General features: G+C 41.7%; 1 protein-coding gene across 1 annotated transcript in view; it reads right to left on the bottom strand.

The window, feature by feature from the left end:
- The window catches only part of PEX7 (peroxisomal biogenesis factor 7), a 312,578-nt gene that overhangs the window by 159,007 nt on the left and 140,699 nt on the right, over positions 1-12,872 (bottom strand). The window contains exon 8 of the mRNA XM_089676224.1: positions 1,470-1,525. Within this exon, the coding sequence (XP_089532350.1) occupies positions 1,470-1,525 (56 nt within the window). The remainder of the gene's footprint in view (positions 1-1,469; positions 1,526-12,872) is intronic.

Below are 12,872 nucleotides of genomic sequence, written 5' to 3'. Positions count from 1 at the left end.
GTGATCATTCACAGATTTCACACGTAGTAAGCAATGATGTCACATGTGACATCTTGCTTACTACTTTGCATGTGATCACTGATTGGCCAATCAGTGATCACATGATCGGGACCTCGTACAGAGGTCCCGTCCGATGATCGGTGTTTCACTGTGTCCGGAAGACACAGCGGGCACCGGATCGCGGTGCTGCGCGCTCCCAGGGAGCGCGCACAAGCAGGGTGCGGGGAGGCCGTTTATAAACAGCCACCCGACCCTGCAGTGCCACCGTCCAGCCGTTTATATACAACGGCCGGACGGGAGGTGGTTAAACACAATACTGCAAATGGGGAATGTGCAGGAGATCTAATCTTTGCTGCCAGCCTAATAACTCTCTTCAGATCCAGAACTAAAATTAATGAACTACAGACTAATAAGCAATGCAGACTGGAGAACATACATAAAATTCTGCACACAACTGGGAATTTTGCTAATTTTCTACCTTACTAAACAGTAAACACATGCAGCTAAATGCTATTGACTACAAAAAGTAAACACATGTATGCCAATTTTCAGCTGTCTCCTGTGTCTGAAGTGCCAGTTTAGTCCAAAATGTGATCACATAAAAAACCATTGTTTAATGGCCAGTCCACTCAATAATAATATTTTAATTTATAAATAAAGCCAACGTCACTTTGTATATTTGCCAACTAGACCTGTGTCCACAATGGTAGGGGAGGAATATTGTTCACCATGATATAGAATGAGACCTCCCCCCCCACCCCAACAGCAGTGGATGGTGAAAGGAGAAAATAGTAGGAAGAACTAGCGGGGAATTGTTGTCTAAATAAATAATTCAGCTTACCTAATACACCAGTAACTAAAATATCCATTTTAAATGGACTTTCCATTTAATATTAGGTAATCTTTAGTAACTGAAAAAGTACTATACTGATCCCAACACAGATACAAACTGACACACAATGAGAAAAAAAGCTTTCAAAGACTTCTTTGACCATTTTGTTTACCATCAATACTATCAGGCCAGTAGTTAGTGACATCAATGACATCCTTTGTGACAGTAAACACACATTGTTACTGGTAGCAAAAACTTTGGGTGCATTCATATATGCACAAAAAATGAATACATTAATTTGAGACCTACATCTATTACCAAAAAAAAGAAAAATGTAATTTTCTACATTAATTTAAATTTACACATAGCATTTGCTATGCTATGCTAGTTATAATATGTTCATGTTGAGCGTCACCCTGTAAAACTGTGGGAAAATGTTTTTAACAGCACCTGTCAGAGGAGATTACCTTCGCAAGAGCTGTTATCATTGTGAATCCAATTAATACTGTACACAGAGAGGAGGAGTACAGAAAACACACAAGGCTCCAGGGAGCTAGTAATAACACTACAATGTGCCAGAGCTGTATGCTGAATATTAAGATTGATAAATGTTTTAATAATGAAAAAAAAGGCCTACCTCACGGTGAAATCATAGGAGCATGAAGCCAAAACACTTGGTTGAAAGGGTGAAAACTAAAGGAAAAAGACATACAATTAATTAGATAAACAAGTCAACCATTTTTTTTATCACAAGTTTATTACAAGCTGTCAATAAGACTCATTCTGAAATTTCTACTTGTCTGGCTATCAAGTCAGTAAGGTCAAAGCTCCTGACTGAAGCCAATGTGGCCTGTTTTCGCTTGGCTGATTTCATTTAACTGAAATTTCTATATCATCTCTGTAAATCTGGCTTCATGTGTCCTACATGGACTTATATTTGTCTGCAAATTAGCTTGTAAACTCTTTATATATAATTCCCACCAGAGAAGCTATAATTCTAATTTGTTGCTGAATTAGGAGAGAAGGCAAAGAACCAATGCCTTCAGTCTTCACTAATCTCCATGATGGGGTTACTTAAAGTTCAATGTCTAAATCTATGGGGTCTAAGAGTAGAATTTGCAAACCTGGAACTTGTGCTAAAATCTAGACACGTGCAAATACCCAATTCTGCATTCAAATGTTGAGTTGTTGAGCTTTCCAAAGCAGCCACTTCCTAGTTGTGCTACAGCTAGCTCACCCCATCCTACTTACTAAACTTTCAAACTGGTGAGTGTAGCAGCCCAACATAGTGATGGTCCAACAGGGAAAAGTGGAAGGCAGTAGAAGGGACCAGCTTTGACAATACCAGAAAGTATTGCAACTTTAAAGATCAGCATGGCCCCACATTTGGGTATAATGGCAGAGACATGTCGTCTGTGTAACTGCAAATATAGTTGTCTTAATTTTCTTAAGTCACTTTAAGTATTCCTCATACATGTGATTATTCCTGTATAACAGTATCCAGAACAAACATGTTCTGAAGCTAGCCTCTGAGTGTACATATTCAGATGGTAAAGCACGTAAGCACTGGAAATGCCTAAAGTAAAACATTAAAACAAAAAAAACGAAAATCTGTTAATTTACTATATTTGTCATCAGTCCATATGGCCTTTACACCATTATCTGACACAAACCTAAATTAAAAAAGTAACAATATTGACAGATGCAGTGCCCCCAAGCAGCATGTTAAATCCATTGCATGATGCTTTCCCTCTTTTACATGATTGAAAATGTGTTTACAGTGCCCTGAAAAAGTATTCATACCCCTTGAAATTTTCCAGATTTTGTCATGTTACAACCAAAAACATAAATGTATTTTATTGGGATTTTATGTAATAGACCAACACAAAGTGGCACAAAATTGTGAAGTGAAACTTTTTACAAATATCTGAAAAGTGTGGCGTGCATTTGAAGTCACATAATTAGTAGAGTCCACCTGTGTGTAATTTAATCTCAGTATAAAGGCCAATCCGGAGCCACCAAGATGACCGGAATGCCTTTGGCCTCCTTTGCAGCAGTCGGGGTAGAAGCTTGAGAGGGGGAAATGCATAGAGGAGCCGATACTGGCTCCATGACGCCACCAGAGCATCCACTGCGTCCGCAAGTGGATCCCTCATCCCGGACATGAATCTCGGCACCTTCCTGTGGAACCAAGACGCTAGAAGATTCAAGTCTGGAGTGCACCACCAGAGACAAATCTGATGAAACACGTCTGAATGCAGGGACCACTCACCTTGGTCCAACATTTGAAGGCAGACGTAGTCCGCCTGCCAATTTTCCATGCCAGGGATGTGAGAGAGCCAGTACATGATGGCTCTGCCCACCTTAGAATGCAGGAGGCCTCCAGCGACGCCACCACACTCTGTGTCCTCCCCCCTACAGCCATGGCCGGACCGGGTGCCCCTGAAGACATTCTGTCCACTGTTCCAGGGGGAGTCTGATCACCCAAAGCTCCAAGACATTGATTGGTAATTGGGACTCCTCCGGCGCCCATCAACCCTGGGCCGAGCTTGCCCCCAGCATTCCTCCCCCCATCGTGACCACCGTCCAATGCAAGGGAAGAAAATGATTTCCCCTCCTGGAGGACAGGAGACCGAAGCCACCAAAGCAGAGACGTCCTGGTCTTTTGACCCAGACAAACCTGGGTGTCCAGTCGGGAGACTTGTCCCACTTAGACAGGATTTCCCTCTGAAGTGTCCTTGTATGGAACTGAAAGTATGGAACCACCTCGAAGGCAGAGATTATAAATCCCAAGACTTGCATGCAAAAGCGCAGGGAGGGTCACCTACGGGATAGCAACCAGCAAGTGAACCACTGATTGAAGCTTACGTAGTTGTCCAGCAGAAGGAACACCTTGGTTAACGCCGTCTTGAGAGTGAGACCCAGAAACTCCAGCTTCCTAGTTGGGGTCAGAGTGGATTTCTAGATGTTCAGGATCCACCTGAACTCTTGCAAGGTGCTGATTGTGACTGCCACGTCGTCTCTTAAGGCCGAGTGAGACTCCGCCCTCAGTAGAAGGTCGTCCAGATAACCAATCATGGCAATCCCGTGTTGTCTGAGTAAGCCCAGGACCAGAGCCAGCACTTTGGTGAAAACCCTAGGAGCAGAGGCGAGACCAAAGGGCAGCACCACAAACTGATAATGCTTTTCTCACACTGCAAAGTGAAGGAAACGCTGGTGTCCGGTAGAGATAGGGATGTCTAGGTAGGCATTCTTGATGTCGATAGATGCCAAAAAAACTCCCTGATGAAGGGAGGCCACCACGGACCAAATGGAGTCAATCTTGAACTTCTGCACATGCACAAAGCAGTTCAGGGCCTTGAGATCCAAGATTGGGCAAAACCGTCCTGCTTTCTTTGGAATCATAAGCTGGTTGGAGTAGAACCCCCGAAACCATTCTGAATCCGGGACTGGAACAATCACCCCTTGACTCAGCAAATCCTGCACTTCCCCGTAAAGGCCTGCAGAAAGGCACAGGTTGGAAGGAAAAGACTGGAATTCTATTTTGTACCCACACAAATCAGCTCGTGGACCCACTTGTCAGAAATCAGGGAGGTCCATAGGGTGACAAAGCAGCGAAGAAGAACCCGTTTCCAGGAAACGGGTGGGGGCAGACCTTCATGCTGGGGAGGATTTGTCCACCGGCTTGGAAGTCCGGGGTCATTTGGTATCCCCATAGGGGGCCTTGAATGGCTTGGAACCCTTATCAGCGGATCTGGTGGGGGGGCCAAAAAAACTTTGTGTGTGCAGAAAAAGAAGGACCATGCTTGTGACATGGTTCTTTCCCACAGGACAGACTCCTGCACACAAATCAGGTATATATACGTGATACGCACTCCTACCGTGGCCGGGGGAACATGCGCCCGCTTGCTCGGCGGTGCTGTGATGCAGTACAGCACCGATCAGTTACCAGAACCAGGACAATGATTTTTGAGCCTGGACCTGCTGATCGGTTGTACCGAATCAGAGATCATCCTGTGCTTGTGCTTACAGAACACAGGCACAGGAAATGATGCAATCTTCTCTCCTGGAGCCCTTTTCGGTTCCAGTGAGAGAACAGAGCAGATCCACATGATTCAAAGCAGCACACTTTTCACTAAAATACATAGTAAGTCACATTTTAACCCCCTCATTACCCCCCAGTTAACCCTTTCACCGGTGTCATTAGTCCAGTGTACAGATTTTTTTACTGATCACTGTATTAGTGTCACGGGTGACTTCAGATAGTGTTAGCGTCCCTCATGCAGATTGCCCGCCACTACATTACCATCACATCTAACCCTTTGATTGCCAGGAACACAATATAAACTTCCATTGCAAGTATAGTGTCCGAACAGATCAACATCTTTGTTCAGATCAGAACTATACTAGCGTCCACAATAGTATAGGGTCCTCAAAAATGCAGCATTAGCAGGATCAGCCCTGACACCTGTGTTTAGCCCCTCTGCCCGTTCCCCTCCCTTCCCCAGCAAGTGCAGTGTTAGTAGATATCTGCCACTTGATACATTACACAAAAAACTGCAGTGTTAGCAAGATGAAGCCTAATCTTTGCTAACACTAGCAGGTGTATTATTTTGTAGTGTTTCAAGCAGTCCATGACAGCAAGGTGTTCTTTTTCCCCATGAGTCACACTAGGTACCTATAAATTTAGTGGCCAAAATATCCAAAGAAAGGTACACTAGTGAAGAGGCCTGTCTGATGAGAGCAAAGGGGAAGCCTCACTGAGAGAATCAGGCACAGAATACAAACCTGTAGAGAGCAATGGCACCCCCACAAATAGCTCAGGCGATGGAGAAGAGGTCCCTGCTTAGGTCAGGCATTCCTGACCCCATGCCCAGATTGCTGAGGTGTAAGCATTGCACAATGAATCTCAAATGCAGAGTTCCAGTACTAGTGCCGTACTACCTTTTGGTGAGCTGGCAAGCACCTAGTACATCCTGGTCTTTTACATACCAGCACTCCATGATTACTTGCAGTCCCATAAGTGTAGTACAAGCTGGTGCGGTGACTAGCACAAGTAGTGTCCCACAGCCACCAAGAATTCAAGACAGGCCCACAGAGCTTATAGTGTCTTTCCGGATGTGCTTGAAAGTCCTGAACGGCAGCCCACACACTCTGCAGCACCCGTACTTCCCCCAATCACTGCCCAACACAGAATTCAGGTGGAAACAGCAAATTTAACTACTTTTGATTTGGAGCTGTTTTTCACAGAAGATCTGTATGAATCGATTGTGGATCAAAACAAATTATATGCACAGCAATTTATTGCTGCTAACCCAAATTCAAACCTTGCCAGACAACTAGCATGGAAACCTAGTACAGTTCTGGAATTTAAATTTTTTTTGGGCCTAACCTTCAACATAGGCATTTCTAAAAAAAAAAAATAAAATAAAAAAAAAATGAGTCAAGGTCATATTGGTCCACAGACCCAAATCATCATATGCCCATGTTCTCTGCTGCCATGGTCAGGTATAGATATGAGAACATAATGCGAATTATGCATTTCAAAGACAATATACTCTGTCATCCTCGGGGTGACCTTGAATACGATCAGCTCCACAAAATTTGTTGCTTTATAAATCAGCTTAACCAGAAATTTGTATATGGATATATGGCCCAACAAAACATCTGTGTAGATGAGTCCCTCATTAATTTTTCTCTGCGCCTTGCAGTCAAACAGTTTCTCCCCAGCAAGCATGCCAGGCCTGAAGTCAAATGTATAAGCTCTGTTAGGGGGCAACAGGCTATACATGTCATTTTGGGATTTACGAGGGAAAAGATAGTCATGTGTAGCCCCCCAGATGCCCGGACTACACGGGAGCAGTGGCAAGATAGTTTGGGACTTGGTGTCACTCTTTTTCCTTATGGGGTACACTTTTATGTTGCCAATTTTTATACAAGCGTGCCACTTTTTAGATTTTGGAATTCGCTCATGTGGCACCATGCGACCTAACCGTCACTGGCTTGTAAATCCCTGACTTAGAAAGGGGGAGACCGCCTGCTTGAGAAATAAATAATTGCTCGCAGTAAATTGGAAGGACAAACGAGATGTTTTCGTCCTGTCTTCCATTCACGCAGACACAACAGTCAAAATTTGCACAGCAACTGGTGTTTTTGAGAAGCTCCTCTGTGTCTATGACTACAGTGGGGATCGAAAGTTTGGGCACCCCAGCTAAAAATTTGTATTAATGTGCATAAAGAAGGTAACTTGATGCCATCTGTGAAAAAGCTGAAGTTAAATAGAGGATGGCTTCTACAAATGGATAATGATCTTAAACACACCTTGAAATCTACGGGGGATTACATCAAGAGGCGTAAACTGAAGGTTTTGCCATGGCCTTCACAATCTCCTGACCTCAACATAATCTATGGATAGACCTTAAAAGAGCAGTGCGTGACAGACAGCCCAGAAATCTCAAAGAACTGGAAGACTTTTGTAAGGAAGAATGGGCAAAGATACCTCAAACAAGAATTGAAAGACTCTTGGCTGGCTACAAAAAGCGTTTACAAGCTGTGATACTTGCCAAAGGGGGCAGTACAAGATATTAACTCTGCAGGGTGCCCAAACTTTTGCAGACGCCATTTTTTTGTTTTCTTTTATTTTGAAAGTCTAAATGATGGAAATAAAATCTAACTTTTGTTGACATATTATAAGAATGTCTAATCTGTAATTTGATGCCTTTTGGAGATTTTTCCATCTTTCCTTGGCTTCTTTATGCACATTAATACAAATTTTTAGCTGGGGTGCCAAAACTTTCAATCCCCACTGTATAACCTTAACATGAGAGCGGTGAACTTCAACAACCAGATGATGAAGTTGTACTTAGTTTCCCGTAAATCCAGATGCTGGTACAAAAAAATATCTGTATATTTATTTCAATTGGCTCTGTACAACGCTTTTGTGCTTTACAAAGCAACTGGAAGAAGTGAATCCTTCCTAAAATTTTAGGAAGAGATCATCACGGCCCTTTTGTATTTAGAAGGTGCTGTGGCCCAAACCCCCAACCCAGATGCAGTGAGCCGGCTGCATTAGAGGCATTTTCCTGATGCCATTCCTAGTACCCCAACCCAAAAGTCACCCCAAAAAAGATGTTGTGTTTGTAGCAGACATGGAATTAGACGTGACACACATTTTTTTTTTTTGTCCCTCCTGCCCTGACCAACCTGGTCTCTGTCTCAAGGACTGCTTCCGTTGCTACCACACACTAGTGGAGTATTAGTACAGAGTATAGCAGTCTAAGGGTACACATTTACACAGGGCCTCCAAATATGTTAGGTAGTCAGGAAGCTGGCTAATGCATTTTGAGAGACCCTAAAATCACAGCCCGGGAAGTTTTCAATTTTTATAAGTTCCAAAAAAAAAGTAAAAAAAACCCCAAAAAACAAAGTAAAAAAAAAACAAAAAAAACATAAAAAAGCCACAAATAGTTGTCCTTTTATTGAGTTAATGTTCTGTTACTGTTTATTGTTGACCATTGTTTGATTTTCAGGAATGCTATTCAGCTGCAGCACTGATCTGTTTATTCTGATAGTAGCAGGCCGTGCTTTCAGAATACAAACGCCAGTGATTGCAGTGCTGCTGGAGAAGATTTCTCATCCGCAGTTAAAAAAAAAAAGAACATATGTGCCAAAGCATGGGGCAGTGGTTGGATCACTCCTATGCTTCGGCATATATATTTTCATATTTTCTGCACAGATTGCAATAACAAAAGTTGTTTTATTGAGTTAATGTTCTGTTGTTACTGTGTTTTATTGTTAACCATTGTTTGCTTTGCAGGAAAGCCATTCAGCTGCAGCAATGATTTTTTTTTTATTCTGACTGCAACAGAGTGTTGCGCTCAGAATATACATCAGTGCATGCAGCACTACTGTACGAGATTTCTCAACCGCATTTAAAAAAACAAAAAACAAAACGTATATGCCCATGTATGGAAGCCTGGGGTGGTCAGTGGGTGGATCGCTCCTATGCTTTTTTTGGCAGTGATTTCTTCATCCACATCTATCAATGTGCATAGAGAAATCTGTTTGGTTCTTTTATTTCATTCAGTCCATGGGCTAATGAAACAAAAAAAAAAAAGAACATTTCATGTGTGCCCAACATCAGAAGTGGGTGGATGCAGGATGGTATATTCTAATGGTGGGCATACCACACACTTTTTCTGGCAGATTCCTTCTCTCTTTTCATTCAGCCCATAAGCTGCACAAAAAAAAAAGAACATAACATATATGCCCAACAAGGACCAGCAACGTACTGGTACATCACTGGACTTTAGTTGTTATACCAGGATGATGCTTGCAGCTGCAGGCATCTTTTTTTTAGCTGGCAGTTGGCTTTCATGTAAAAGCAATCCTAGTGACTAATTAGCCGCTGGATTGCTTTTACAAGCAGTGGCGCAGGAATGTCCCCCCTCCACGGCTTTCTTGGGGCTATTCAGGGAACCCGAGAATGCAGCCAGCATATCTGCCGGCTGACCATAGAGCTGATAGGAGACCGGAACAGCTCCAATCACCTCTATAGTCTAAGAAACCAGAAGCTATGAGCATTTCATTATTCGGTTTCACCGGATATAAACAGTGCCATTTTTATATTGGGGAAGCATTTGATTACACCGATCTTGGTGTGATCAGATGCTTTAAGGGCAGAGGAGAGATATATAGCCTAATATACCCCAGATTTCTCAGAAAAGAGTACCTGTCACTGCATATTGCTATCACAGGGGATAGTTACATTTACATTACAAATGAAAGGGACAGTGTATATAAAAAAAAAGAAAACAAAATAATAACAAAAAATTAAACCACCCCCGTCCATGCACGAAAAGGTGAACACAAGCATCGGTCCCATGTTGGTATGTAAACAGCAATTGCACCATACATGTCAGGTATCACTATGAGCGCCAGATCAAGATCAGGAATTCTAGCTCTGGACTTCCTGTGTACAGCCCTGGCCAAATGTTTTGAGAATGACACAAATATTAATTTTCACAAAGTCTCCTGCTTCAGTGTTTTTAGATCTTTTTGTCAGATGTTACTATGATATACTGAAGTATAATTACAAGCATTTCATAAGTGTCAAAGGCTTTTATAGCGAATTACATTAGATTTATGCAAATAGTCAATATTTGCAGTGCCGACCCTTCTTTTTCAAGATCTCTGCAATTCACCCTGGCATGCTGTCAATCAGCTTCTGGGCCAAATCCTGACTGAAGGCAGCCTATTCTTGCATGATCAATGCTTGGACTTTGTAAGAATTTGTTTACCCACCTCTTGAGGGTTGATCACAAGTTCTCAATGGGATTGAGGTCTGGGGAGTTTCCTGGCCATGGCCCCAAAATTTTGATGTTTTGTTCTCCAAGCCACTTAGTTATCACTTTTGCCTTATGGCAAGGTGCTCCATCATGCTCGAAATGACATTGTTCGTCACAAACTGTTCTTAGATGGTTGGGAGAAGTTGCTATCGGAGGATGTTTTTTGTACCATGCTTTATTCATGGCTGTGTTATTAGGCAAAATTGTGAGTGAGCCTACTCCCTTGGCTGAAAAGAAACCCACACATGAATGGTCGCAGGATGTTTTACTGTTGGCATAACACAGGACTGATGGTAGTGCTCACCTTTTCTTTTCTGAACAAGATTTTTTCCGGATGCTTCAAACAATCGGAAAGGGGATTCATAACAGAAAATAAGTTTACCCCAGTCCTCAGCAGTCCAATCCCTGTACCTTTTGCAGAATATCAGTCTGTCCCTGATGTTTTTCCTGGACAAAAGTGGCTTCTTTGCTGCCCTTCTTCACACCAGGCCATCCTCTAAAAGTCTTTGCCTCATTGTGCGTGCAGATTCACTCACACCTGCCTGCTGCCATTCTGGAGAAAGCTCTGCACTGGTGGTTCTAATGTAATACCTGATATTTTTAGATCAACCGGATCTATACAAGTGACATTTGTGAGTGATTAGTGCAATATGAATCAAACATAAATATCCAAGTGATCATTCCAACATTAAAGTGACACACAGTGATTCCCTATATCGGGATATAGGTCACCTTGTATAGGTGGTCTATATAAGCTTTATCAGCCGTGATATTACAAATGTCCACAATAATCGGTGTTTTTCATGTATGTCAACAGCACACGCAAAATTCTTCAAAACATGCTCCTGTGCTGGTGCAAGTGGCAAGTGATAATCCTATATGGCAGGCATGCCCACTCACCTTCCCTTTGCGACCCACAGGGGCCAAACGCCTTGCGGATCACCCAGGATCCTGCATGCTCTCTCCAGGTAAAGGTTACTCCACAAGCCTCAGTGATCTCTCCTCTACCTCCAACTATTCCTTCATGGACAGGTAGCAATGTATATACCCATATATACTCATGATGTTTGGAGTCATACAATAAGAAAACAGAGATCCTCCATAGTGCAAAACTGCATGTTAGGTTTAATAAAAGTGGAAACGCCAAGTACAAACTCACATTTCAGCAGAGAAACAATTTGCTTTGTGTATCACCTCACATAGGTGTACTGAGAGCACTCTGGTGTACCAAGATGGCGCTGGACCGGAAGTGCGTCACCACGTCGCATCTACGCGTTACGCTATGCCCATCGTAGCTTCGTCAGGATAGCGTGATGGTGATTCTCACTGATATTTATAAAGGGATCCTAATGCTAATTGGTTTATTTCCTATGCAAATCATCGCGGCCATTTTGTTGGAGTCCCGATTTTATGGGACACTTTTCCGCGGCCATTTTCTTGTGGTTTCAATATATGTTGTTTATATAGTATGCAGTATTAGACCTCACGGACATTTTCTTGTGGTTTTAATGATATGTACACAGCGGTCATTGTTTTGTAGTTCCAATCTCTGTGTATTATATTGCCATATAACCGCTACTGCAAAACAATAGTATATATTTTCTTCTATGGTCCACGGTTTTCTGCATAGTACACTTTTAGTTACTAGTGTTATTATATGTGATAGTCTTGGGTTAATTTATATATATTAATAAACTTATAAAATCTAAAAACACGAAATTTATTGAAACTTTTAAAATAGGTTTAATGAAACCTTCAAATAGTAATAAAAATAAATAATAAAATCCTGAATAAATTAAAATACATGATGTTAGGGACAAAAAACCTGAGTAACCAGATTGGTGCAGTACATGCATGTAAAGTGCTTACATAATAACATATAAAACCTTATAATTAAAAATCGCTGATAAAACAGTTAAGATCAAATTCTATGTTTAACCCCTTCGGGGCTTGTGTTTGCATGGTATATATCCATTTTGACTCAATTTTGCTTAGTGTGCGGACTTTGTGACTCCCTCGCCAATGTTTCTTATAGCATTCAATGCCCCAAAATTGTAATCCTGATGGATCCTGGTTGTGGTATGTTGCAAAGTGTTTAGATACACTGTGTTTGGGGAACCCTTTATTTATATTTTGGATATGTTCACTTAATCGCTTCCACAATGGTCTTTTGGTGCGTCCGATGTACTGGAATTCGCATTTACATTGAAGGCCATACACAACCCTTTCAGTTCTGCCAAGCAATATAGGACTACAAATAGGAATTAAAAAACTATCTAAACGAGATGACATTGTTATAAGACCGGCCGATAAGGGTGGGGGTATTGTTATTCTCTGAAAGGAATATTACCTCGAAGAACTTCAGAAGCAGTTAGCTGACTCCACTACATATCTAATATTAAATAAGGATCCAACTATCAAATATAAAAAAGAACTTGAAAAAATTGTGAAAAAAGGGGTAGAATCAAACATTCTTAACAAAAAAGAAGCTAAATATCTCATCCCTGAAGCTTGCAGAATACCTATAATATATACAGTGCCAAAATACATAAGAATATATCTAACCCACCGGGAAGACCAATAATTAGTGGGATCCAATCTATTATGGCAAGAATGGGACAGTATTTAGATATCCACTTACAGCCACTGGTAAAAACACAAAATCATATCTGCGCAATACTAAACATTTAATT

This window comes from Staurois parvus, unplaced genomic scaffold (genome assembly GCF_062004578.1).
Source record: "Staurois parvus isolate SC_StPar_1 unplaced genomic scaffold, SC_StPar_1.0 ptg000165l, whole genome shotgun sequence".
NCBI lineage: Eukaryota > Metazoa > Chordata > Amphibia > Anura > Ranidae > Staurois > Staurois parvus.
The sequence above is the reverse complement of the archived record's forward strand: the minus strand, read 5'-3'. Positions and strand labels throughout refer to the sequence as shown.